Here is a 26878-nt window from a genome sequence, read left to right on the forward strand (position 1 = left end):
CGCCGCACCGCGAGCCTCGCGTGACATACCGGGCACAGCGCCGGGGGTGGCCCGCCCCCATCGCAAAGAAAAAAAAGCGGGCGGGAGCAGAGGCTCTGGCGGGGGAGGCGGTACCACAGCGCCGGCGGAGCAGTAGGTCATCTTGCACTCTTGTAGAGTCTGTGTTGAGCGACATGAGGAGAGAGAGCGAGTCCGTGAAAGCAGCCACAGTCGTTCTTCTGTGTACCAGTTGTTGAAGTCTTCTGCAGCGGGTCAAGCGCCAGTTGCACTGCTTCGCGCTCAGCGCCATGGCTGCAAGTGAGAGAACCGCAGCCGCTTGTCGCCATGTCTATGGGTATAGTATTATGTTATCGCATTGCGGTCTCTCCAGGTTGGACTACCGCCTTTACCGCACCAGCAGTGAACAGCGAGTAAAAGAACTGCGCAAAGCGGGAGACTCGTTTTTGCGGAAAATAGGTGAAGAAGACGGCGAAGGAAGCCCACTGTACGTGAGTGTAGCGGGCTATGTAGTCATGGAGACATCCGAACAGGGGGCAGCATGAGGCAGACAGTCGTACAAGCAACACCCACCTCCCAAGACAGTCGGCAAGACAAAGAGGAAAAAAAAGTGATGGTAAACCAAAAAGAACACAAGTAAGACTTCCCACGCAAGTGCAACCCACATCCGCGCACGTCACCTACTCGCCTAAGGTGATCCACATCCCTCAGAGAGGTTGCCAGTCAAAAGTACGTTGGTGCAGCCCTTCTCGTCCCTCCGCCTGCTCCTCCATCACCACAATCGGCCTACTCAGACACAAAAACATAAAAAATGAATTTCAAGGGTAACGTCAGCAGCAGCACGCTAATCAAAGACTAAGTACATTCAAAAGAGCTTTGGTAGCGGCGCGCTGTCGGTGGAGGCGACGACGAAGCAGTAGTGCTCATGCATCAAGTTCCACTCTTCCCAGTCATCAATCATTTCCAGCTTGTTGAGACGAATTTGAATTTGGCGGGGAACGCTAAGATAGAGGTTCTTCATTGTGACGGACTTGACCGTCTTGAAGCCAAGCTCTGTGCACCGCTGCGCATGTGCCTCAGGCGTGGGGAAGTCACAGATTCCTCTGAAATCGGCGCCGAAGTGCTGCAGATTTTCCACCATCACCTTGCCAAACCGATCGAAGGGCTGAATCGCATCATAGATGACAAGCATAGCCTTTGTGTTTTCCTCGATGACATCGCTCATGATGGTTCGCAATAGATTCGTGGTGACGGAACCCTCAATGTACACGAACACCATCTCCGCAATCATGATAGTAGGAGTGCCGCCCCGCAGGTGCTCCTTCAGCACCTTCGCAACACCCTTAGCGTCGCGCAAGTCGCAGGAAACCAGTTCGTACTGTGAACCCACCAGCGAGTGCAGCTCAGTGTGACGTTTGATGATGCCTTTCTTTTCGGCGACCAGCTCAGCAAAGTCGAGTTCCACAAATTTGTGCACAGGAATCTGCGGATCGCTATGCTTTAGGCGAAAGAAGAGTGTGTCCATTCCTGCGCCAAAGTTAATCACTTGAATCGGTTCTCCTGCAGTGGTCGCGAAGCCCCGCACGCAGTTTTCGAACGCCGTGGTACGGAGCCACGTTCCACGGTTCATCAATGGGCTATTCACGATTGTGTGATCCTTTTCGAAGAAGGATACAAACGGATCATTGAGGTAGCCTTTGCGGACGCAGTGCACTTTGCGAGAGCACGCGTCATGGGCGGTCTGAATCAACGCCATGTTGAGGTTAGCAGAGGCCCCCCCAGTGGCTGTATTGGTGAGTGTATGGGTGTGATGGTAGGAGGGGTGAAAAAAGCAGCCAGCATGCTAGCTTTGAGCGACAGCTGCACGTACAGTTGTACGGCGACACACTAGTGCCCCGAATGTTGCCAGGTACGTCGCTGCTGATTGGGTGGATTGATTGAGAAAAAGGGATGTTTTGCACGCAAAACAACGAAAGCACAGACGTTGCACTGATCTGAACGCCCACATTGCGCAGGACAGCAGCCCCGGTACGCGTAGACGCAGTGAAGAAAAAGAGAAGGGCCGAAGAAAAGAATAATGAGCAGAAAAAAAAAAACGAAAGCGCACGAGGGATCCCAACGATGCCGTTCAGGGATGCGCAGCTCATACGACAAAAACGTGTCTGCGGCAGGCAGCCGCTCTCTTCCGCAGCCAGTGGAGCCCCTCCGCTACTTGGCAAAAACACACAAAGATGCACGAGTGGGGGGTCAAACACACCAAGAGGCGCGACGCTAGCGGGACGCGTGGCACCAGCGATACTGTACTCGAGACACATGATTGGTTTAGAGCGCTGTATGTGTGCTTCTTTCACTGAGGCAAGAAGTAGGCCTAACCTAGGCGATTAGTGCTCAGACGCGCCACCACTCTCACGCCTGCTGTTCGCGCAAATGAGAAAAAAGGCGAGAATCGTCACTTCAGAGTCTCCTCCATCCACAATTCTTACTCACATCTCTGAGCGTGGCCCTGCGCGTAGCGCTAGGCGCCCATGATGGTAGTGCCGTGAACAGATGATAGAGCATCTTGCAAGAGCTCCTCAAAGGCAGATTCGCTTGTGTTGACATGTTCCACTACCGACTGCAGCGCTGGGAAGATGATGGCCAGAAACGAGTCGCAGTTGGAGACCTCCCTCTCCACGGCCTCTAGCGCCGCAACCAGACTATCGTACGACATACCTCGCACCAAAATGAGAAGTACACGAGCTATCTGCCGCAGATTGTTGCAGAAAACTTTGCCGGACGTCAGGGCACGCAGCACAACCTTCAACAAGTCGCAGCACACACTGGTGTTGCTCACCAGTGGGGTGGAAGCCTCCAAAAAGGCTGCGACGTTTGCTGTGACAGAGATGCCGACGCGTTGGATGTTAACCCGCTCACTGTTGAGAGCGTAGAGCATGGCAGAGAGAAACACATCTGAGCAGTTCGCAAACACAAAGTCCGAGGTGAAGGACTCGGCGCACAGCTCGATGCAGGTGAAAATACAATCCTCGAGACTTGGCAAACTCAGCAACCGCTCGTCCGTAGCGCGCAACAACGCACCAGCAGTTTCTACAACGGTAGTCGAAACTGCACGTATGTCCTCCTCGGGAAGAAAGCAGTCCAATGCTTTCCACTGCGCGAGAGAGCACAAAAGTCTCGCGGCGGAGATGATAAACTCGGCTTTGTCGGCCTCGCCGTCGGCAGACCTCCACACACTGGTCGTCTGCAGGACCGTCACAGAGTAGCGCAGCTCCGCGACGACAAGGTCCAGTAACGCGCGAATGTCATTGTCCTCTAGAAGAGGTGAGCACGTGACAAACATGTTGCGCACACACTGCACAAACTCAATCACAATCTCGAGCTCGCAGAACTTCGAGGCAGAGACGGCAATTAGCTGCTGTCCTGTCGCAAGCAAGGTCGGAAAGACACACCGAATTACCTGTTGGTTGTGCAGTGACTCAAAAAGCCCTGCCAAGGAGCTGAGTAGCTCGAGCACAAGGTTCACATCAGCTTCAAAAGATGGCGAGAGGGTGAATTTGCGAAGATGGGCCTGCACGCTGTCCGCGTCTGAACAGCACGCGAGGACAAACGCGATGAGGCGCCCCCTTGTGTGACCGTAAAAGCGAAATCGATGAATGTCTTGCACAGTTCGCGTCAATCTCTGAAACGCCTCCTGATTGAGGCAGAAGCTACGCACCCGGCTGCTCTTGTCGGCCACGCAGTCGAGTAGACGACAAACGGCAGAAGTTGCCTCTTCCTCGAAGGGGGCAGCGCGTAGTGCACCAACTACGGCAAGGAGAGACTGCGCAACCATATCTGCACCACCGCTGAAGGCGTCGATGTAGAGTGCGCAGCTTTCCTCGGCCTCCACATACGTTGTGATGTAGTGCGTGAAGATGTCGAGAAAGGCCGTGTGCACTGCAGGGCTCGCCACTGCAGGGTTCTGCAGCAACGGAAGAAGTGGGTCCACCTCCTTGACGAGGTGAAGCAGCAACGGACTGCCTTCTGAGGCCATCTCAAGAAAGCAGCGGGGAATGTAGGGCTGCTCGCCCTCGAGGGGATCAGCGATGAAGAAACCGATGATCTTCAGCAGTGTCCAAATAGCCTCCAGCAGCGTCGGAGAAACAGTGTCGCCAGCACCGAGGATACTCGCTAAGGTGGCTCGCAACGACCGCAAGGATCGGATGAGCAACTCGCATGTGTTGGTAGCGCAAACACGACCGACCTGCGCGATGAGGTGCAGGTGTGAAGCTGTGAACGTATCAGCGAAGCAGTCCACCTCCAGCTCCACGGCGTCGGTGCTCACCTTAGTGTCGAGATACGTGGAGAAGATGAATTGACAGCCTTTGCTGATAAGGTGGACTTGCGCGATCGTCTCTGATGCGTTTGCGGAGAAGCTGCTGCGGTCAATGTACGACGTCAAGTGAAACCAGACACTCAACATCTCATCCACACACGACATCACGTCAGTGTTTGTACTGCTCGAAGTGTCGCGCCGAATAAGAAAGCTCGTCAAGGACGCCAGTCGCGAAATGAGTGCGTGCGTCTGCGGGTGAAAGAAAAACTCCACGTAGTTTGACACCAGCCGCAGGATCGCGTTGGCCAAAAGCGGGAAAAGGTGAAAATCTCCGTCAGTGGCCCCTTGGGACAGGTGCTCGAACACATCCAGACAGAGCGACAGGGAAGACACGAGGAAGCGCAGCGTCTGCCCCTCCATCCATTCGCTGCCCTTGAACGAGCATAAGAGCTGAATGACCTCGATGACCTTCTTCTGGTCGACAGGCACACCGTTAACAGCGCCACAGCCGTACCACTCGCGCAACACGCTATGCATAGTAACACAAGCGCCGTTCGGGAGAGCCATGTCGCTGACAAGCAGCCGATCCCACTCCTCGTGGGCGACATAGAACACGCTGCACGACTCCTCTGTCGACGAGTCCTCTTCGAAGAACTGATGCGACGGCCACGCAAAGCACGACACCAGTGCTGTCAGCCCCTTGTCCACAGACATAGAAGACTCGCCTACCGACACGAGGAGACCACGAACGAGGGCCTGGATTAGAGTGGGCAAGCGGTCCTCTGCGGCAAACAACTCGCGGCAACGCCGGTGCACACGCACTGGGAGTCCGCGATAGCGGGAGGCGCCGCTAAAAAGACCAAACTCTTCTACGATGGATTGGCATATAATACGATGAAGGTATGCCTTGGGGGATGGCGTGCAGGTCTGCACCAATTCAACGAGTCCCGAGCACGCTGTCGTCACCCTCTCCGCGCAAACGTCGAGGTTATCACCGACACAACCCAGCTTGAGGGCCACAGCCACAGCTGTGGCGAGTTCTGACACTACAGGCGTCCACGTGTACGTCTCCACCTGCTCGGCCATCTGATAGGCGTACCCAAGCAGAAAGGCGACCGTCGTGTCGCTTTGTTGCCATCGGCCACCGCGGCAGCGTGTTAGCGCATACGCCAGCACCTTGAATGCGACGAAGCGAACATACACGTCATCGCTTACGCCATCCTTGTTCATGAGGCACTCCACTGCAGTTTGTAGGGTCCGCCCTCCTTCACCCACCTCCAGCTCCCGCAGCGCCGCAGCGGCTCCGTTGTGGTTGCCGCAGCGCAAGCAAGCGGCAGCCTGCTCAATGTGACTGGCCATCGAGACGCGCATTCTCGCTGCTCGCGGCAGCCTAAAGTGGATGCTGTGTAAAATTGCCTCTACAGAGCGTCTGCACTGCTCCCTCACAGCTCTTGGGAAACGCCTTTTGACGGAGTGATCAAGCGGGTGAGTGCCGGGGCTGCCTCGCTCTTTCCGAATGGCTGTGTACCCAGCGCTTATAATTCCGGTGCCCACGCCCCTGTTTTGCTACCTGTCGGTGCACGGGGCCGAGCGTCACTGTGTGTGCGTGTGTGTGGGCAGAGGGCAGTAGGTGAGGAGGGGTGTGAGGGCGCATAGCCCATGTAGGCAGCGCAAAATGTGTGCGAGAGAGAGAGCGAGGGGAGCGAGAGATTAGCGCCAACATCAACAAAGGGCGGTGCGATCGGTGGGGCAAAGAACACCGATAGACGTCGTCCAAATCTACCGTGTCCTTCGGCAAGAGTTCATGCTTCTCTCACACCCTTTCCCCTGGCTACTGCCGGCACACCGCCGCTCATGGCAAGGTTGTCGCACACGTCGGAGGAAGTTGGAAAGAGCCACAGCTACTCACCTCCCCCCCCCTGTCGAGACGCTTCCTGTGACTTTTTCGCTGTTCGTAAGCTCCGCTCTCCGTGGCACGAGAAGGAAATGGATGGCAGATAGGAAATCTCCCCTTTAGACGCAGCGCAGGACAGTTGGGGTGCATGTGGACGCTTGGGTGGAGCCGTCTGTGGCACTGCGGCGAGTAAAAGCGCCTGGAGAGGATAACGCCTCTTCATAAGAAGTCAAGCGGTGCCGGGAGATGGGCACTCGCAAAGGAGAGCAGCTGCTGGAAGCTCTCTGCGGCTTCTTGCGGCTCGGGCCACTCGGAGAGCTTTGCCAGGGCGCATCGAAGATACGCCTTCACAGCAGGGTAGTCGAGCTGATGGCAGGCTCTCTTACAGCCATGACACCAGCTCTCCGCTCTAGCCTTGTCACAACGTGGCCACGGTTGAGCATATAACACGTTGAGTGTCGTCACGGCTAAACTGCTGTGAAGAGACGGTCTACAACGCACAGTACCGGATAGGCGCTGCACGGGTGTGGTATCTACCACGGTCACTGCATCCACCGTGCGCGGTCGCTTCGCGTTGGAGAAGCCCGTTGCAAGGGTCATCTGCTGCCCACTGAGGCACTGAAGCGTGAAAGGCGCCTCCTGCTTCGGTCGAAGACCTGTCGCCTGCAACGTTATGCCGCGTAAATCTGAGACGACAATATCACGCAGAGACGCGAGATTGACGGTCCAAATCATGAGGTCCATCTCGCTAGATGAAAGGCCCAGCTGCGCCGCCCGCTCCGCATCGGACATGACCCGCGACGCAACAAGCAACGGAGCCACTACCCTCCGGATCTCACGGTCCATCACCTCCACCTCGTCGGCCGCCATCGCATGTGGGAGCTTGATTGGCAGATGCACCTCCACACACTTGCCACGGCCCATGTACTTTTGCGTCTCCTTCGGATATAGGGGATGCCGTTCCAGCAGTGTGATGCGAAGGCCCTGGGCAACGGTATTGGCGCGCTGCAGTTTGGCGCACACATGGTCCAGGAGTTGGCGCACGATCCCCCACACGTCTTCTATATCTTCAGGGCGCACCGCATAGTTCATGGAACAGCCAACAACGCTGGGAGTGCGCTTGCCCAAGTGCCGCTGGTCCTCTGAATCGCCCGTGCGAGTGACGACGCGGCTGTCCTCGCCACGGACAAGATGGTAGAATGTCTCGCCATGCCTCTTGCCAAGAATCCTCTGCAAGACCTCTCGCCTCAGCCGTTGCACAGATCCGCACGTAACGTCGCCAGCGTCGGTATTCTCGTCTATGACGTGCTGCTCACGCAGCGCGCGGCAGATTTTCTCCATGGTGCTCTCGCCCGCACCGTGAATATACTTCAGCGGAAGAGAAGCCATGGTCTGCGGCACGTCCTTGGCGTGGACAACTAAGATCCCATTCGGCTTGCAACAGTCCGTGGCGACGCGCGCCAGCATAATATTTGGCCCTATCCCACATGAGGCCGTGCATCCTGTCGTACTGAACAGCTCCTTGCGCACGGCCTCGCAGAAGGACTGCAGTAAGCCGTAATCAGTGGTGTCGGTCGCCAGCATCACCTCATCAATACTGTACACCTCCATTGACATCTTCACACTTGCCGGAAATGACTCAAAGATGATGCGGTAGAGCGTCTTGGCGACACGCTCACACGCCTCGAGGTCGTGGCCGAGGGTCACAAGCTCTGGACATCGCTCCTTCGCGGAGTTCACGTACATCCCGGCGTGAATGCCATACGAGCGCGCCAAGTAGTTGCAAGAGGAGATGTCACTGTTGTACTTACCTGCAGCGATGCCCACCGGCTTCGTCCTCAGATGAGCGTACTCTGGCTTTGCCAGCTGCACGGAGCAGAAGAAGGCGTCCATGTCGACATGGAGAAAGGTGCGCTGCTGCTCCAGTGTACCATGATTCCACTCCGGGTGCACAATAAACCACTCACGAAACACATCCTCCATCTTCGTTTTCCACTGCCCAATGAAGTAAAGCCTCGAGTGCTGCTGAAAGCGCTGCAGGCTGTTCACCTGATCACGCATGCTTTGGCTCATCGCCGTCACTCGTGGGCGCATGAGAAGAAGTTGAAGCCGAAGCTGCAACTACGGTGATTAGCTCGGTCAAGACTCGCCCTAGAAGATTGCTTGCCGGCTCATCGAGAACCAGTCGTGGGTCGATGTCTGCGGCTACTGCGCGCGGGAGAGACAACGGCACAGCGCTCGCGCCACGGTGTGCCATCTACCTGGAGCCCGGCCTCCCTACCAGAGACAGGACACAAGAAACGCCACACAAACCAATACAGCGCCACTTCTCTCCACCCTCCGTTAATTGCGGTACGGTCAAATGACGTGTGGGTTGAGATGAAAAGGGAGCAGAGAACTCAACGATGAGGCTGTGGCACTCATGCAGGCTTTAATGTCGCGCTTACGCACACAATGCATGCAATCCCCCCTGCCAGCGGTCTCGAAGTTGCAAAATCACCCTCTAGTGCCAAGTGCATAAGAGGGAGAGGCACTACGCACATCGTGGAGAGCAACATTTCGGCAGAAATAGAAAGGAACAAAACAGGAGAATGTGCGATCCAGATGGAGAAATATGCGTGATGTTGCCTACGTGAGAGAAAGCGCTCACGGAAGTAGACTACAGGGCACAACGGTGTCTGAGCATCATGTATTTCAGCTTCGATTATTGAACACGTGAGCACTCGCTCGAGATGGATCCTTCCCACTGACAGATCCTCGTCTGCGCATATCACTACCGCGTAAGGCCAAGACATCCGGGCTGAGGCGAGCACAGGAAACACAGTCCCGTGCTTTGACCATTTGGCAGGTCGCCTCACATTGTCGTTCCTTTACTTTGGGGTGGGGGGCATGGCACACCTCAAGTGAAAAATGGGAGGGGGCGCAATCCAAAAACAACGGAAAGTGAAAGAAAATGACGCGGACGAACTACGCGAGATACAGTGGTGGACGGACGAAGGCGGCAAGGTGCGAAGAGAAGAGTGTCAAGCGGAGAAACAATGTAATTTAGCCATTCCAACCGCGCCTGCGCGCCTCTCCGCACACCATTCCAACATCGCGGACGGTTCATCGAAGACAGCAAAGCAGCAAAGAACAACAAAGCTTTACATGAGTATGTCACAGGTCGCATGCACCGCCGAGAGCGGCGCAGCCCTTTCCGGTCACATGCATACCTGGGCCTTCAAACAAGGCGAATAAATCCCCTAATGTTGTCAAGGGCGATGCACAAGTGTGCGGTGCACATGGGCGCCATCTCGATCGCCATCGTGGCAGACGCCAGCACTGTGCCCTCGTCGTCCAGAATAAGGAAAAAGACCATGCCAGCGCCAGTGTCGCGCTGTATTAGCGCCGCCGTCGCTCCTGTGTCTGGTTCGTAAAAGGATATTGTGCGCCCACTAACAATTGCCTCATTGGAGGACTGCACAAGCGGAAAGCTCACGTCGAAAGAGTTGTCCGAGTGCCACACGTTAATGGAAGAGGCACGCTGTTGGGACTCCAGTCGCATCGACAAACTGTGCAGCTTCCAGCAAGGCGGATCGACAGCGCTGCTCTCCGCTGCGGAGTCTGTCTTCCTTGCGTCGTGCACGAACTGTAACCACTCGCGATGCTCCATGAAGTGGATCAAATCGCGCTCCAAGTACGCGTCTACCAGTACATCCTCGCAGCGGAGAGTTGAAGAGCACGTTAGTGAGGAAGGGCCGTGTAGCGGCGAGTTTGCGATCCACGTAGCTGTATCAGATGCCGCATCGCCCCAGTCCGCCTCCAACGCGCCCCACATGTCCGTCACATCTGTCAGGAACCACGATGATGACCTTGCAGGTAATACGTTGGTGAGCGCAAGGCCTTCCCGCACGAGTGCCTCAGATTTACAGAGATACTGTCGACTCGCACACTCCCAGTCCTCCAGCACATCTTGCTGCATAAGTAGCATCTCTGCCACTGCGGAAGTGCAAAGGCGTCTACGCTCGTCGCCCTCCAGCGCGGACACTCGTGCAGCGATGATGTCCTGCCAAAATCTGTGTTCAAGTTTGAAGAGACCAATGCGATTCACTGTTTCTGAGAGCGCCACTTGCTGGCGTATGAGGCTGCGTCGATCACGCGCCTCCTCAACCATCACACGTGCGCGGAATTCGTCCTCCAACCTTGACAGAGGGCGACACGCGTCCGATACTAGAGAATGTATAAGCGCTTGCCGCAGCGGCAGAAACATGTCGACGGCTTCGGCCGACTCATCGCGCTCGATGAGCATGCGCTCAACTCGCTCGCCGTCGAAGAGCGTCTCCGTGCCCTGAATAAAGAAGATCTGCACGTATTGCTCACGGAGTGCATCGAGGCAGCGCTCCTCCTCCTCGGCAACACGCCCCCGTGCTTCTTTGGATTGGAGCTGAAGCCTCTCCATAAGGTACTGTAGCCTGTACACAAGCCGCTCCTGCGCCTCTGCTCCGCGTATGGCGCGGCGGACAGCCACCTCTTCCGTTGACAGCACAGTGGCGCGATGCAGGGAGGCCTGCTCACCCCGCCATACGTGGTGGCCACGAAAGAAGTCATTTACCTCCCTGTTCTCTTCATCGCTGATGGCGCGAGCACCGTCTATGTAGTGCTGACACAAGGCCCGACGCTCGATCTGGTACCGTGTCAACACGGACATCTGCTCCTGAGACGCGAGTACCAGAGAGCTAAATTCCAACCTTCGCTGGTCAACAATGTCACGGCGAATGAGCAGCTCAATCTTGCTAAAGACGTTTGCCACATCGGGATCCTTTGTGATCTGCTTGTACACTGCCCGCCAGCCGAGAAGAAATGCCTGCGTCACGGTCTTGAAACCAGCGTGCTCCTGTTCCTCTACCATACGTCGAAGTCGCTGCTCCTGCTCAAGGCAGGTGAGTATGCGCTCCTTGCAGTCCGCCAAGTGCGCCTGCTGCGTTGTTGCGCGGCTCGCTACGGAGAGCCGGATGACATCTCTCTGGATCGCGGCGGAGAAATCCACCTTGGCGTCTTGCAGCAGCAGCATGATGTGTAGTGCAGACAGTCGCTCCACTGTGACCCGATCCATCTCTTCTTGCCACTCCAACTGTCGTCGCGCACGTTCTACAGTTTTTGAATGGTCGACACATCGCGAGTGACCGGCAAAACGACTCTGAGCGACAAGTTCACGCTGAAGCTGGCTGCCTAGCTCAATAAGGCGGCGGTTCTTGAGCTCCTCGCGTGAGCACTCTTCCATCGCGCCAAGTGCGGCGCGGTCGTCAGCCTCCGCGAGGCCGAGGCGCGAGCTGTAAGCACGTAGGTGCAGCGCGCGCCAGGTGGCACGCTCGTGGCAGCGCAGCGACCGCCGCGCGAGCTCCTCCTGCAAGTGCAGATAAAGGACCTCGTACGGGGGCAGTACAGTAGCATAGAAATTTTTCGTCAAAACACGGCGCTCAGCTGCTTCGCCTGCCAGAAGATCCTCCACTCCGCTTAAGGCGCACTCGTCCTCGTATGCATGGTTGACAAGCTTCAGGCGACACCGTGTCTCTTGCACGTCCACTAGGCCTCGAAGCTCCGCTTCGTAGGAGGAGAGCTCCTCAACACCTTTCAGCGCCTTGAGCTCCTCGACGATGCGTCGAGTGCGCCAGGTCACCTTTCTTGCAGATGGCTGAGACGCCAGTGGCGGTGCCTGCGATGTTGCCAGCACAGCCTGCAAAGCAGTGCGCAGAGCACCGTCACTTGGCCTCGCAAGCTGGTATGATGACATAGGAAAATCTTCTTCCTTGCAGCTCTGTCATACGGATGAGAGAGAAAGGGACAGAGAAACGAACAGCAGTGCACCACCAACTACGAGAAGAAGTGCGTACAGTGAAGCCGTTGCGTTCACGTCTCCGATGTCGTATACAGCAGCCCCCAGCACACATGTGCCGTGCACATAGAGATGAAGAGAAAAGAGGAGCAGAGGTTAGCGGGAGAAGACATCAAGGCATTGGATAAGACGAGAGCTCAATAAGAAATGAAAAACAGTGACGGGCAGTCAGAAGCATTGGCGCGCTATCATCGCGGGAGTTCATTTCAGAGCGAAAAAAAAAGCGTAACGGGCCGTCCTTGCAGACCTAAGAAAAGCCGACAGGGCAGCCCCTTCAAGACGCCGACGAACCGCGGTAAACTGACATTGGCAAAAGCGCAGGCCCTCTGGACACCGCCGCTGCCAGGCTCCCCCTACCACCACCGCTGCGCCCAGTCGGCTGTGTCTGTGTGGCTTGGCATGTGCGAATTTGTGAGTGAGTCACCACGTGGTGTTGCTGGCGCTTTCGAATAAATACAAAAAGCGGCTCTGTACAAGTACGGATAGGACCTACAGAGTTGAGACTGAAGAGACGAGATGAGCTCCATACACGAACAACCAACAAAACAAAGAGACCACGGCAATACATGGCCGAGGAGAAATTTTCGCCCTCGTCAGCCCAATACAGAGGTACCCGTGTGAAGCACACTTTCATGGGAATGTGGCCTCGGTGACTACAGTCGTCCAGCTCTAGCACAGTTGTCGACGGCTAGTGTGCCACATTCGGTTTCTCGAAGCAGAGAGTGCGGTACAAGGTTACAAGCTCCAGCTCTGCCTGACTCAGCCTGTTGCCCCTGTTCGCTTTCCAGTTTGCGGAGTAGTGCGGCACAAACTCGGAGAAAGGCTTCGACATGGACTCACAAAGGCACAGCTGCGCCTCACTCGCGATTTGCACCACCGCATCGTACGGCACCACGTACTCGGGACAGTCTACGAAGCCTTCCAGACGAAAGTGGTATTCGGTGCCCGTGACAAGCACGGTGCTACCGTCGGAGACTGTGGTGTATTCGGGCGGATTGGGGAAAGTGATGCTGTACAGCTCGTTGCCCATCATGCCTTCGGCCGCCCGTTTGGAAAGCGTCGCTAAGTCAACTGTTGTGATGAGCACCACACCACCTGGAGCGAGAGCGCTGGAGACAGCCGAGAAGACGTCTCGGACAAGATCGAGACTCCTGCAGGCGTAGTGGAATGCAAACTGAATCGACACGATGTTGTAGCGACCAAAGTGCGGGGAGGAGGGTAAAGTGCCTCGCAGAAACGACTCGGAGAAACAGTCAGCCACGGTGAACGAGGCACAGCACCGCGAGGGCCTCTCCATGGTGGCTATCATCTCCTTGCACCGTCTCTCCGCCTCGCTGATGCACTCGGGGGAGATGTCGTAGCAGTCGTAGACGGTGGTGTGCAAAGAGCATGACGGCGCACGAGCATCTCCCTGCGCAGAACTTTGCATGTAAAACCACTTGCCGATATCCCCACCTCGTCCGCTGGCAATATCGAGAACTGCAGCTCCCTCTGATGCCGAGGCAGCCACATTGGCCAATACGCGATCGAGAGAAAACTGAATTAATGTCTTCTTTACAAAGTTATTGAAGTGCCGAAACGCCACTTGTTGGCTACTCCAGTCGTCTTTGCGCTTTCGTGTCACGTCATCGTATGCCGCCGCCGTCTGTCCCTTTGGCATTCCCGAGCCCAGCGCGCGTGTCTGTATGTGCTTGAGTGGGTATGCTTGGATAATTTGCAGATGTCGCTAGCCCTGCGTGGATACGTGTACGTAGGCCTTCCTTGCGCAGAGGACAAAAACCGCTGCTTCACAGAGGGGATCACTGACGAGAAGGCGACGCTATGCAATGACGTGGTCAGCACTTTGAGTTGGACATGAAGGATGCGCTGTCGCACGCGCACGCAGGAGACGCAGTACGCACCGACACGCCGCACCACACGTACATTCAAAAACACTCCAATAGAGCAAGACAGTGAATGAAGACAGAGGGAGGAGGAGAATCCACTTCAAACATGTGCCAGAGGAAAGTTCGCATCGACAAGCGTAACGTGTGTGTAGCACGGCCGCAACCCTCCCCGATGCACATGAATAACACCACCGAGTAAAGGCCCCCCAAGCGGGGATCAGCAGGGTGCTCGTTTGCCTGTTTTATATGAAGAGCTGTCAGCCGTTGGTGCCAATTTCAAAGGAATGTGTCAGGCGCACTCACATCCTCTGCACTCGCTGTCCTCATATCTGCGCAGACGCCACAAACGCTGTCAGCGTGTCCTTTCTTTTTCTCTTTGCCTCTCCCCTTCGCGAAAAAGAGAAGCTCGACTGAAGCAACAAAACGCCATACCACGTACACAGCGGACACGCTGCGTTCACTACTCTACACCGCTCTTCCTGCAAGGAAAAGAGAAACTGCCCACGCATCACACTGGAGCAGTATCGGGCCCTTTACAGTTGCGCACGGAAGCACACACATGCATAGACCTCGACTAGAATCGGGCGCAAGCGCCAGTCATTACTCGTTGCCCAGGAGCACGAGCGCCTGGCGAAGGCGACGCATGACAACAGTGGTGAGGCAGAGGATCTGATTGTCGGCAGTATCAGTCGATAAGTCGAACCCGCACCAGCGCAGCAGCTGCACCGCTTCATCTAGAGGAAGAATGGAGTCACGGAACGCCTTTGTGGAGACGCGCAACGTGCGCTTCTTCGTGTCAAACGGGTCGGCTATGATGTTACCAAGGATGAGCCGGAGTGTACGCACACACTCACCCGTTCGATCGGCAGGTGTGCGTTTGCGCATATCGTCGACGAGCGTCGGCGCACATGCGGGGACCTCTCCCGCAAAGAGTCCCTCCAGCATATTCTGAGTGCGTGAGGCGGCCGTGATGGCGGACAAGTTCCATGCACCGTCACTCGACAAGGTGGCCCTCGGCTCGGGAACCTGCGTCTCCTGTAGCTTTTTCAGCTTCTCCACCGCCTCCGCGCGAGCTTTCTCCGCTGCCTGCTCAAACTCCTTCTCTGCTAGCGCGAGCGCCTCATCCCTGGTGTGCCCTTTACGTTCCAGTCGGTCAGCGATGATTTGAATTTTGACGCGCCGCTTTGCTTCTAGGTCGGCGGCGTTCTCGCGTTGCGCCTCTTCCACATTCATCTTGCGCCGCACTTCCTCCATCTCGTTCTTCATTCGCACCATTCTTCGGCCCATTTCTAGACGCTCCCGCTCCTTACGCTGCAGCTCCAGCCTCTCCTCCTCCTTGTTTCGCCTCACGCGCTCCTGCAGCTCCATCACCTTGGCCTCGCGCTCTGCCTCGGTCAAGACGCGCTTCGCTTTGATGATCACCTTGACGCCATCCTCGAGCGCGGTGTCCAGCTCTGCGTGTCCTTCGTGCATCTGTATCCATTGGGTGCACGTAGCTTCGTCGATGCAGCCGGCAACGATAGACTTCTTGATGGCATTTTCGCTAAACCCCCGGGCCACCAGGGCATCGAACAGACTCTGACAGATAGTATACGTGTCGCTGTCACTATCCTCAGATGACGAAGAAATCTCAGCCGGCAGCTTCACCAACGCCGCAGGCTCGCTAACATTCGGCGCCTCTGTCTCCCTCTCTTCGCTGCTCATCGCGGCGTGCCTACACGCGTAAGCTAAGCGAGTCGCTGCTGTGTGTGTGTGGAGTACTGCAGCGCCGCTGCCGCTACACAACCCATCACAGTCGTCGCTCTCGCTTTTTCTTTGCTCGTCGGCAGTTCCGTCGTTCTTACTTATGTGCCGCTATCAATGTGCCAAACTGCGGGAATTCAGAAAAGCGAGTGGTGAGGTATGCTGTGAATGAATGGCAGCGAGGGAGAAGGGCAGGAATAGGCATGAAGCGGAAACGGGAAGAGGGAAATCGGCTCGTCAGGTGAAGCGCAAGGACGCGAGAGGTCAGGGTGAGGGTCGGACTGGCCATCACATCCGCACAACTGCGCCTCACTGCTGCATGCAAGAAAGGATGAAGTATTCATGGAATGCGTCTCTTTGATTGCCTGTGGGGGTCGGTGTGCTCGAGTACGTGGGACAGGGTGAGACTGCGCCGCCTGCTGCCCTCCACACAAACGCAGCACTGTAGCTCACCGCAATGGCGGAGGCAGCAGAGAGAGAGAGAAGCGTCTCTCTCTCTCCTTCTCTCTTGCTACGCCAGCGCGTCATGCACACCTCACTTTGCACGACGATGCTCGTCTTCGACGTGCAAATACAAGAGAGGAAACAGAAGGGTGGAAAACAAAAGACAACCAAAATCGGTGGTGGCGGCAACGGTGGGGAGGGGAGCAGCGGCTGAGTAATAGCCGCGCGTCACAACTGTGTTGCGTGGTTTCACTATGCAAGGGGAGAATGTGTGTGGGGGTGGGGGTTCCTGCACTCAGAGTAGAAGCTTGGCACGTGTAATCGAGTCGATGTGGTACACCGTTAGGAAAACAGCGACGCAAAGACGTCATCGTTTGCGCGCGTTGCTGGCTGCGCGGCTGAAGGAGACTGTGTGGATCGCGTCAAGGGAGCCGTGAGTGCAAGCGGTGCTGCAGAATGCGCCTCTGAGGAGGAAACGGAGGCGCCGTTGGATGGTAGCGGTGGCGTTGGGCCGCTGCCAAACAGTTGCGCGTACCCGACAATCGACGCAACAGCAAACTGCCGCACGGTTCCATTGGTGTGAAGGAGCAGAGGACACAGGAGCGGGATCGACCTGATAGCGCGATGCTCTGGGGACATCTTCTCCTGTATGCTCTTCAGGAGGTTCAGTATGTAATCCTGCTGCACTGTTGTCAACGAGAGGGTGGCATTGGAGATGTCTCGCGTCAGGCTCACTTCTACTTCCATTTTAGTCTCTGTCGTGGCCAATGTGAGGATCTTCTCGAGGCACTGAAAGGCGAGTGAAAAGAAGTCTGCGTTTGACGAGGCGACGTGGAGCAAACGAGTGGCTATGTCGTTTGGCAAGTCGAGATTGATGGTGGGGGTCTGTATCAGTACGTCGCGAAGCCACTCCAGGCTACCTTTCTGGAGGCGCTCATTTCCGTCGCTCTGCATCAACTTCATGATGAGAGGAACAATGAACGTTGCTCTGTCCTCCACACTGGCAAAGTGCTTGTGGATGCTCTCACGCCTCTGTAGAAGTTGTTCGGCGTACACCGCCAGCCGCTGTAGAGACGGGGCTCGAATAATGGCAGTTAGCAGCGACACGAAGTACTCCCGTAAGGCGCGAGAAAAGTTGTCGGCACAGAGGGTGCCAGCGCACAGCAGAAGTATCGGCAGCGCAAAGCGAAGCATAGCATCCATCTTACTCACCCGCAGCATGAGAGGCACAATATCTGACAGGATGACAGCCTCGCAAAAGCCGCTCTGAGTGAGGCCGTCGTAGAGCGCCTTTAGTAGTCTAAAGCGCGTGTCATTGTCGAGGATGTCGAAGGAGAGCAAAGCAGTGAGCGTCTTCATGTCCGGCGTCGCGAAGGGGCCGGTGCTGATGACCGTCGCAATCGGCGGACGTGGGAGCCGCAACGCCCCGGCGGGAAAGTAGCGCGACATGAGCACCTCAACGGAGCTCAGCTGCCGCTGCTGCTCTCGTGGGTTTCCGCTGCAGTGGAAGAGCCGCTTCTCCTCCAAGGCCTCTACCGTAACCACGAGAAACCCGTAAGTGTCGCTGTCCGGGTACACGAGCGGCGCAGCTTCAGCGGAAAAGAGGTCTCTGTGGGCGGTATCGCTCTGCTTAGTGCAAAAGTCTACGTACTCTGTCGGCAGGTAGTCCAGTAGCGGCGCCGCCACGCTGTGGAAAGGGAAGGGCGACGGTGGCGGAGCGTTGAGCTGGGCGCGCGGCACAGCGAAGCAGAGGTCGCCGATCTTCCATTTGTTGTCCTCGGCTACGTAGATGGAAGAAAAGGCGAAGTTGAAGAGAAGAATCTCTGCCCTCTCGTGCAGGAATCGAATGGCCTCGGCGCAGTGGCAGAGTCCCAGCAGCTTCACCTGAAGAGGGAGTCCATGAACAGTCTCCGGCGTGAGCACCATCGACACTCGCTCCGTCACAAACCATATCTTGCTTTTGCTCTCGACAAGTTGACCGTCGATGCTGAGGATGCCGGGGTGGCGCATGTGAGTCAGCAGTGCGACACTGTCCTTTACAGTCTTAATGATCGCGAGCGCCTCGTCAGCGCTGCAGCACTCCAGCATCCTCTTTATTCGCAGGGTAAAAATAGTAACCTTCTTTCCACTCGCGCGCACCACCGCGTCGCACTTCTCGAACAAGTTGTTGCGCCCACAAAGTGTAGTACCAGAGGTGTCCAGTACGTACTCGTAGAGAGGGTTGGAGGAAATGGCGGACGCCACGGTCTGTTTGAGCTGCTTGAACATACTGCCTCGCCGCTCTCCTTTTTGCTGAGTAAAAAAAAAAACGATCGTCTCTCTACGCAGAGTGGGGGCTGCTGGTGCACCCGTGCCCTTACTCGGTGGGTCACAGCCTCAAGTGTGAAAAGGGGTGCTAAGAAGGCCGGCGATAGACAAGGAAGAAACAATGCACCCTGTTAGTGTTGTTGCAAGTCGGTTTGTCGACCTCTCCTCACCGATGATGCTCTGTGCGTCGCCTTGACGATTGAGTCACACACGTCTCTCTCTTTATTTCCCTGTCTTCTCGGTGGCCCTGCAGATGCAGTTCATTATCGACCACCGTCTCTTTCGAGTGAGTGTGCTCCTCCTTCCATGCGGCAACGGTGTGGTAGATGAGGTGCCACAAAGTGTGCTGAACGACCCGGCGCGCGTGTTTGTGGAAACATCAAACGTGCGGAAGAGGTACAGATGAGGAGTTGGAGAAGCGTGATAGAGAACAAATCAAATAGAAAAACGGCGGGAGGGTGTGCTTTACAAGACAAGAGAGGAGGGGAGACTCCACTCAGACCCCGCACTATCGTGCCAGGTCCTCCCACTCATCCCTCTTACCATCACAGGGCAAGAAGGGAGAACGTATGCATGGGGCCCGCCGCGCCTTGGTCGACATGTCCTCAGCGCACGCTTTCCCGCCCACCCCCTTTTAGACCATCCTCGCCGTCCTCGTCACACAGCACACACGCAGCATGAACCGAGAGGGTGGAGCTTGTCAGCCTTTTCCGTTTGGCAACGCGCACGGCTCTGGAAGAATCCTCGGCTTCCTCCTTCAAACGGCGAGGGCGACGAGTAGCCGTGGCCGCCCTCGCCGTTTGAAAGAGAGAGGAGAGCGCCGCCAGCACGCAACGCGGCACGAACGAGAAAAAAAGGCCCCAAAAGAGGACGCGCATGCGCCTATGCGTGCGAAGACAACGCAGAGTTTTTCGGGTTTGCTTTCGTCAACGTGTCCATTCTCTGTCGCACAAAACGAGCTCAACCCCACCCCCGGCCCCAGCCTGTCACAGGCCCCACCGCCTGGTGCGAAGCAGCGCTAGACACGCGTTGCAGCAATGCAGCTTCAGTTATCGGAGCACGACCACGGCCTCAGACTCAACCCACCCACCGCTCTCTGCCGGTCGCCACCCGGTGCGTCCCGCTCGGGGTGGCCCAGGCTCCCCGCACCAGTGAACAGCGAGGGCCGGGTGCAGTGCGCTCGAGTCGCGCTGACACCCCGCCCATCATGTGGGTGGCGTAGTCCTATCCATCGTCACAGGCCGCTCCGACGCCACGCCATCCAGAGCCTGACCGCCGACATCCGCAGCGCTACATCGCCCCACCCGCCCCTCCACCCCTGCGTCGTGGGCACTTGACCCTGCCACCGCCAGAGGTGGCTCGGCACTGGCAGGAATCGGGGTGGGGGCTCCTTGGCTTCTCCGCACAGCGTGTGTGGTGGTTCTTGATAGTAGGCTAATATGCGCCCCGTCATCGGAAAACAATGTAGAATAAAAACAAAAATGTACAGGAAGCCATTACCGAGGCGTCATCACTTTTCTGCCTCTCCCTCTCGTTCAGTCCACATCACCCTTCCGCCAGCCATAGACACATTTATCAACCGTCGCACAGACGAAGGTTTTCCGTTCAAGTCGCGCAGCTGTTGTGTCCTCCGGGGTCTAGTGAGAGTGCACTTGCGTACATGTAACCAAAGAACTGCGAGAGGAGTTGAGCAACAGCCCCGCTGTGCCTTAGCAGACCACACTTTGGTGAACGGCGGAGTACAACACCGAGGTTGATCAGCAGTAATAAGAGCGAAAATGACAGGTTATATTCAGATGTGCGTGCGAGTATGCATGAGCCCGCGAGCATGGGGAGAGAGTAAGAAGTGAACAAAGAAGTGAGAGCGTGCAGCACTTCTAGCAGAATCGCCGAAAAGAAATGAGCCGAAATGCGTGCACAGAAGTGCGAAGATGAGGGAGGCAGCTTTGCAACCAAAATCAGCAAAAAAAAAAAACGAAAGGGAATAGTGCACAACAACACAGCACACGCAGGTGACAGGGAGGGGCCCACTAATAAGCACACATCCACACACACGCAGGCACACGCTAAAACCGGAACCTCAGCCGGACAGCCTACCAGCCTTCCCAGGAAACCCCGGGTCCCTCGTCTTGGCTCTGGCGAGGCGACAAAGCAATCTCAGCCAGCCGCGGTTCGCCGAGGCGGTTCATTGTGCACACCCAGATGGTCCTCTGTGGGCATGGGGCATGGACGGCCTCTTCTACCGGCCGTCCTCCAAAGAAAGAGAGCATCGTACGGAGGACGGCTTGGTGCGCAACAACTACAACACACTTCCTGCAGTTGTTCAAGTCATTCAACAATGGTGTGAGCCGGCGGACGAGGTCAACGTATGATTCGCCGTCCGGATAGCGGAAACCGACCTTGTCTGTGTGCCGAAAGAGCTGAATGAAAGGGTAGAGCAACTTTACTTCCTCGTTGGTCATATCCTCGCAGATGCCAGCATGAATCTCGTTGAGCGACTTGAATGGTTTGAGAACACCGTGGGACAGTATGTCGGCAGTGGGCTGTGCTGTGCGCTGAGTCCGTCGCAGCTGGCTGCACCACACCTCAAAGTCGTCGTCCTCCCCCCACACGGTGGTGCGAAACTCAAACAAGTTTACATTCGTCTTGACTTGAAGCTCAAAAAAACGGGCAATGTCTTCGGCGTCGACGCAACCGGTCTCCGTCAAGTCCGGATCTCCGCCGAGTCGGTCCTCGATGTTGTACTCGGATTGCCCGTGCCGGGTGAAGAAGATCGGCGGGAACGACTTGAGTGTGTCACCTGGCGCGCCTTCCTGCGGCTCCTCAGAGTACAGCTGATATAGTGTCGGTAGCATGCTATTAAGGAATCTGGTGAGGCTAGAGCAGACGATGCTACCGCTGCTCCGCGACGCGCGCAGTGCCTGCCGCTGAAGACTAACGTCGATAAAGCGATATGAGTTGCATCTGTGGCTTTCCCACTCCTCCGAAAACCGCACGTACCGGATCAGAAAGGAGCGATCAGCGGGGAGAGCACTCACCAGAGATCGGCGGGCATCTGCACAGTCACAGTCAGTAAAAATAACAGCGACAGGAGTGGCAGCAAAGCCCAGCTTCGGATCTGAGTCGAAGTAGTTCAAGGCAGCCGACACACAGCGGTGGTTTTCTTGAAGCCATATATCCCGTTGCCTGGCGTACGGCGCCGGACGGTGATCTTGAAAGTTCTTGGAGGCCACAAACAGCTGTACGCTCTCGCCTATCCACCGGAAGTAGTGCACAAAACGGGTGCAAAAGAACCGCGCCGACAAGCTGCACCGCTCCTCGGAGCTGACGAAGATGACAACTGGACTCGTCGCATTGGAGAACCTGTATAAACCCGTGCTTGTCATCGCCATATGATGGGCTTCGGTGCCTGTCAGAGACGGCGGTGGGCGTACCACTTCTCGCGGAGTGTGGTACTCCACCCCCACCATGTGCCTAAAGTCGATTGTGTTTGTTTCCTTTGTGTCGTCCACATCACATACGTTCGACGCCCTCAGCTGCACGAGGACCATCTGCGAAGCTCAGTGGAAGTCCCTCCCTCACCATCACACGCTCCTACGGTCGAATGTAAAAGCAAATGCCACTGCATTGCGCAAGACACACAAGCGAGCAAAGAAGCGGAGACAAAAGACGAGGAAGAAGGCGGGTGAGAAGGTGCACATAAGCACGTGGGCGTGTCTTTCGGGGGGGATACGAGAAGTGTGCGCCGAAAGGAAAGGGGGGAGAGTGATGCTGCTGAAATACGTACTCGTGTGCCCTGACCACTCTGCTTGTCCAGTTCTCGCATGCAGAAGCAACGCACACCACCTCCACAGGACAGAACGAAAAACGGATGCAAGTGGAACCACCCACGGTAAGAGGAAGCTGATGTCCCCGCACCTTGTCTCGACATGCGAGTACGCTGTTTGTGTGTCAGAAAGAGTTCGCCCCTCTACTCACCGACCTCCGCGCCACCTACCACTCCTTCTCCACGAAGCGCGTGTAGCTTGGCGTGTTTCTTCTCTGTGGCGCACTGAGCAGAGGGTTAGCCCTGAGCAGGAGAACCTAGATGTTACGCGAAGCTTCGGAGGCGGACGCGTTAGACTGCAGTACCTCTGGCTGCGTTGGCGCGATCCTCCGCCTTCATCTTTTCAATGATCTCCTTTTGCTGACGCAGCAGCTGGAGGCGTTGAGCTGGTGTCAAGTTGGCGGGATTCTTGCCGCGGTAACTCGTCTTGTCCAATTGACCTCTTCGGGTCAAAATATAACGCGGTAGCAGGCGCACAGCAACGACAACAAGGAGCATCGTGACGGGGGCATAGGCGTTTGCCGACGACAAATCCTTCGCCGACGAGATAGGGCGATGTCTGACCTCCAAATATACGTTGCACGACTCCCGCGTGTCTGATGTGCCGCCGACGAGAACGCCGGTGAGCAGCAACACGCCTTCTCCCATCCTTGCTACGAAGAGCTCCTGCACCCGCCATGGGGTAGAAAGGCAGCTCCCGTTTTCGGCGCTGTACAGCGGCTCAGCAGGGTCAAAGCGGCGATGCAGAAGACCATCCATCTCAAATGAGAGCAATGCGAACGCGGAAAACCACACTGTCTGGCACTCGAGCCGAATGCCGTCGTCAGTACGGACAGCGGCAAGCTTGAGTGCCAAGGACGGGGGCATGCGGCACACCGCATGTTCGCTGCTGGGGACACCAGCGTAAACAAGCCCAACACGCGCAGCAGCGTAGTCGAAAAAGCGACCGATGCGGCCAGCGTCCCTCTCCCTAACCGTCCACTTCTCTGGCTGCACAGTTAGCTCGTAGTTGGGCGGCACAGCGCCACGCCCTGGTAAAAGAGTGCGCACATCCCACGTTCCGTATTGCAGCTCACCGATACCTCGCACAGTGGTGACGCAGAGCAGCACCAAGAACAGTATGCAGGCGCTCGCCAGAAACTGCAGCATAGTTGGTCGGCACGATCTCTGTGATATGCGGGGAAAGAGAAAGGTACGCAGCGTGCGGTTGGGCGAACACACATAAAAGCGTCCCACTACTTCACGATGGGGGCGAGACACAAAATCGACGTGTTCAGATAATGTGTAGAGCGCAGCACCACGTAATACAGAAATGATAAGTGCGCATATGGAGCGGGCAAGAAAAGGCGGAGACAACACAAGAAGCGGGTAGAGATGATAGAGAGAGTCAGGAGCAGAAACTGCGTGTTGGAGACAGGGACCACGAGGCGAGAGAACAAGACGTCTGGGTGAGGAATAAACTCATGGTGCCGAGAAGTCAAGAAGGCGCTAAAGCTCAGTTTCACCTATACATGCTGCTTCAAGACTCATCCTTGTCGGTTGCCTCCAGTGTGCAGCTGGGCGTTGCAAGGAGGCACAAGATAGAGACACTGGGAGAAGAGGGAATGCCACACATCAATGAGATTAAGAGAAACATCACCACCGGTATGTCAATGGTGCGATGAAGAGACGAAGAAAGAAGAGGCACCAAACACCCCAACACGGCGACACTATGGCCGAGACACTCTCTCCTATCCCTCTGATCTCTCCCATCTCTTTTCACTTCCGGTGTTCGCTCTTCGGACGACTGTTAAATCTTTTCCTCGCAGTACTACTAAACCAGAACGCACACAAACAAGCACAGGAGCAGACAGACCAGGAAAACGGGGGCACCATCCATTCAAGAGGTCCACACGACTAAACAGGAGCCGGAACATGTTGTCGTAGCCACGTTGATGCCTGCGTAAACAGCTGGAGGAGGTCGCTTCCACGTCTCGCAGCTACTCAGCGGTTCATTCAAGAAGAAGGACCGACAAAGGTCTGTCATGGGTGACCGCAAGCCACCTGCGTTGCATAGCTGTGCCGCAGTGTCGCTTTGACTTGAGACGAGTCGGTCAGCTGCAGTCCCTGCATGACACAGAAGCACTGGCGCAGGAAAGCACACACTTGGAGCTAGAAGCAACACCTTGAGGCTATGTACAGCCTCGTCCGAGATGTCGGCCGCAAATTCCTCTGCAGCACCGTCACTGTCTCCGTCGCCAAGCCACGAAGTGTGGCCCTGCCAGTCGAGCTCCAAATCTACACCTGCGCGGCACGACCGCAAACCAGCCCATGCAATCCATGGTATACGCATTTAACCGACACTTCAGCATCGTGTCAAGCGACAGTGCCACAGCGTTACGTCGGCGCTGTGAATGGTGAGCTGTACGGGAGGCATACTTCAAAGAAGTACGAGTGAGCGCCATCACACGGGAGTAAACAAGTCCACGAGGAAAGCAGGCGGCGTAATGAGAAGCGGAAAATGAAGGAGCACATGAAGCGCTGAGTCCTCTCCGTGAATTTACAAGCGTGCACGCAGCACTTCAGCAGGGCGGAGAATCAGCGTACTTTCATATCATCGGCACACACAGAATCAGGAGCGAAGGCGTTCGCGGTCAACTCTATTCTGAGATGAAGCTTTAGGTGTGCAAGGAGCACACGCGAGGAGCCGCGATTGCCATCGATTGCGAGGTACGCTAGCAGGATGCTTTCCTTTTTAACTCTCAAGACAGAATCGCATCATCATCACCGACACCACAATACCGCACACACGAGTGTGTGTTGTATTGTGCTATCAATCGCGGTAGAAGGTACGCTCGAACACTGCAAAACAGAAAACTCACGTAGTAGGTAAGCCGTTTCGCGCAGCAAAGAGTGAAAAGGTGGAGGAGACATTGTACATGCCGCCCACTTGATCAGGACTTGCCCCGCCGCATGACATTCATCTGCAGCACATCATCAATCTTGCCCTCCTTCGACTCCATCTCAAGTTCCCGCTGGTGACGCCAAACTCGCATTTTCAATCCATCCTCCTCTGCGACCCGACGGAGCTCATTTTGGTCATACGGGTATGTCTCCCAGACCCCAGTCCGCATCATGCCACTGCGGTAACGCTCCACGTAATACATAACCTCCCCTCGACCGAGTCTATGGTAGTTGTCGATAGGCTCCTGTCCTTCTTCGGATCTGGCACACTGAAAAAAGAGCTTCAGCAGGTTGTATTGCACGCTAACTGAGTCAAAACACGTGAAAGATTTGAGCCAATCTTGAAATCGATCGTCGCACCGCCACGGCCGCATCCCATAATAGACACTCCGTCCTGTAATGGGGTTCAGTGTCTCGGGGATGGCCTTCACACGAGTAAAATGCGCGGTGTCACTCATCTCGTCTTCTTGACTTGCCGTCCCCCAATACAGAGAAGCAAGAAAAGCAATGCGACCTAAAAAATTCCACAAAGTCACATCCCCAATTTTGGGTAGCACTAAACGACCGCGCAGAAAAAATCACGACAAGAAATCCCAGAAGGTAGACAACATCGATGAACACGACTGTCGAGGACGCAGCCATGGAGGTCATGTCACGTGCAAACATCTGACCTCTCACCAGCTCCAAGAAGAGTGAGAAAAATACGCAGCCAGCATTTCACTGCATCCACAAGACAACAGCTAGGCTATCTCACCACTAAGTGCAGTCACAAACACAAAACATGACTGTCAAGCACTATCTGTTACGCGCATGACAACACAGCTCCGCAGCTTCTCTTGTGCTCCTAAGTCACACACACAGCAAGCCCAGCATGAATAACTCCGAGCAAAACGAGACTTCATGAAAAACCGCTAGCCACACAAAACAGAACGCACAGAAGAACAAAACAGCACTCGCATCGTCAGGTAAAACTACACACATCCACAATACGACTAAACCTCCACCTTAGACATAACAAACGCCTACAGAGATTCATCCTTACAATTTATCCATGAACTGGTCCAGGCCGGGGATCTCCGGCTTCAGACCCTTGCGCATGCGGATGGCAAGCGTTGTCGCGTTGGCCAGCGACTTGGTCTCTAGCGGGTCACCGGGGTACTCCTGCCAGTGGTCGAACACGCACTGCGGGAAGGCCTGGCCGCCAGTTCCGGCGCGCAGGTCGGCAGTGAAGCCGAACGACTCCGCAACCGGCAGGTACGCGCGCACGTTGTAGATGGGCGTGCCCGGGCGGTTCTCCTCGCCAATGATCACACCACGGCGGCGGGTCAGCACACCGTAGATGCCGCCCATGGCGTGCTCCACGGTCTGGATATCCACCACGAACATCGGCTCCATCAGGCGCGGCGACGCCGTCAGGCAGCACGCGTAGAACACACGGCGCGCCGTCGGGATGATCTGGCCGCCACCACGGTGAATGGCGTCCGCGTGCATCGTCACATCCTCCACGTTCACGCGCACACCGCGCATGTTCTCGTCGCAGAGCACACCCTCGCGGGTCGCCCACTGCCACGCCGCAACAAAGGAGTCCTTCATCTCACCCATGTTCTGGGCACCCTTCGAGGCATCCACAACCACGTTCGGGCCGCGGTTGTCC

At 56.1% G+C, this 26878-nt stretch overlaps 11 protein-coding genes across 11 annotated transcripts; all 11 read right to left on the reverse strand.

Annotated features, from left to right (window-relative positions):
* Positions 1-862: 862 nt before the first annotated feature.
* LBRM_35_0150 (putative leucine carboxyl methyltransferase) lies at positions 863-1753 on the reverse strand (the record flags this gene model as incomplete). The annotated part of the gene is made up of 1 exon (XM_001568591.1): positions 863-1753. The coding sequence occupies one exon, from the start codon at positions 1751-1753 to the stop codon at positions 863-865; it is 891 nt and encodes a 296-aa protein (XP_001568641.1).
* A 759-nt stretch (positions 1754-2512) lies between these two features.
* LBRM_35_0160 (conserved hypothetical protein) lies at positions 2513-5680 on the reverse strand (the record flags this gene model as incomplete). The annotated part of the gene is made up of 1 exon (XM_001568592.1): positions 2513-5680. The coding sequence occupies one exon, from the start codon at positions 5678-5680 to the stop codon at positions 2513-2515; it is 3168 nt and encodes a 1055-aa protein (XP_001568642.1).
* A 742-nt stretch (positions 5681-6422) lies between these two features.
* Positions 6423-8297, reverse strand: LBRM_35_0170 (putative DNA damage repair protein; the record flags this gene model as incomplete). Its single annotated transcript, XM_001568593.2, has 1 exon — positions 6423-8297. The coding sequence occupies one exon, from the start codon at positions 8295-8297 to the stop codon at positions 6423-6425; it is 1875 nt and encodes a 624-aa protein (XP_001568643.2).
* A 1126-nt stretch (positions 8298-9423) lies between these two features.
* LBRM_35_0180 (conserved hypothetical protein) lies at positions 9424-11973 on the reverse strand (the record flags this gene model as incomplete). The annotated part of the gene is made up of 1 exon (XM_001568594.2): positions 9424-11973. The coding sequence occupies one exon, from the start codon at positions 11971-11973 to the stop codon at positions 9424-9426; it is 2550 nt and encodes an 849-aa protein (XP_001568644.1).
* A 790-nt stretch (positions 11974-12763) lies between these two features.
* Positions 12764-13735, reverse strand: LBRM_35_0190 (putative mRNA capping methyltransferase; the record flags this gene model as incomplete). The annotated part of the gene is made up of 1 exon (XM_001568595.2): positions 12764-13735. The coding sequence occupies one exon, from the start codon at positions 13733-13735 to the stop codon at positions 12764-12766; it is 972 nt and encodes a 323-aa protein (XP_001568645.1).
* An 826-nt stretch (positions 13736-14561) lies between these two features.
* Positions 14562-15665, reverse strand: LBRM_35_0200 (conserved hypothetical protein; the record flags this gene model as incomplete). The annotated part of the gene is made up of 1 exon (XM_001568596.1): positions 14562-15665. One exon carries the CDS (start codon positions 15663-15665, stop codon positions 14562-14564), a length of 1104 nt encoding a protein of 367 aa, XP_001568646.1.
* Positions 15666-16490: 825 nt separating this feature from the next.
* On the reverse strand, positions 16491-18416 carry LBRM_35_0210 (hypothetical protein, unknown function; the record flags this gene model as incomplete). The annotated part of the gene is made up of 1 exon (XM_001568597.2): positions 16491-18416. One exon carries the CDS (start codon positions 18414-18416, stop codon positions 16491-16493), a length of 1926 nt encoding a protein of 641 aa, XP_001568647.1.
* A 2132-nt stretch (positions 18417-20548) lies between these two features.
* LBRM_35_0220 (fructose-6-phosphate2-kinase/fructose-2,6-bisph os phatase-likeprotein) lies at positions 20549-22006 on the reverse strand (the record flags this gene model as incomplete). Its single annotated transcript, XM_001568598.1, has 1 exon — positions 20549-22006. The coding sequence occupies one exon, from the start codon at positions 22004-22006 to the stop codon at positions 20549-20551; it is 1458 nt and encodes a 485-aa protein (XP_001568648.1).
* Positions 22007-22572: 566 nt separating this feature from the next.
* Positions 22573-23430, reverse strand: LBRM_35_0230 (conserved hypothetical protein; the record flags this gene model as incomplete). The annotated part of the gene is made up of 1 exon (XM_001568599.1): positions 22573-23430. The coding sequence occupies one exon, from the start codon at positions 23428-23430 to the stop codon at positions 22573-22575; it is 858 nt and encodes a 285-aa protein (XP_001568649.1).
* Positions 23431-25214: 1784 nt separating this feature from the next.
* Positions 25215-25682, reverse strand: LBRM_35_0240 (conserved hypothetical protein; the record flags this gene model as incomplete). The annotated part of the gene is made up of 1 exon (XM_001568600.1): positions 25215-25682. The coding sequence occupies one exon, from the start codon at positions 25680-25682 to the stop codon at positions 25215-25217; it is 468 nt and encodes a 155-aa protein (XP_001568650.1).
* Positions 25683-26262: 580 nt separating this feature from the next.
* LBRM_35_0250 (elongation factor 2) lies at positions 26263-26826 on the reverse strand (the record flags this gene model as incomplete). Its single annotated transcript, XM_001568601.1, has 1 exon — positions 26263-26826. One exon carries the CDS (start codon positions 26824-26826, stop codon positions 26263-26265), a length of 564 nt encoding a protein of 187 aa, XP_001568651.1.
* Positions 26827-26878: the final 52 nt, after the last annotated feature.

This window comes from Leishmania braziliensis, chromosome 36, assembly GCF_000002845.2.
Source record: "Leishmania braziliensis MHOM/BR/75/M2904 complete genome, chromosome 36".
Taxonomy (NCBI): domain Eukaryota; phylum Euglenozoa; class Kinetoplastea; order Trypanosomatida; family Trypanosomatidae; genus Leishmania; species Leishmania braziliensis.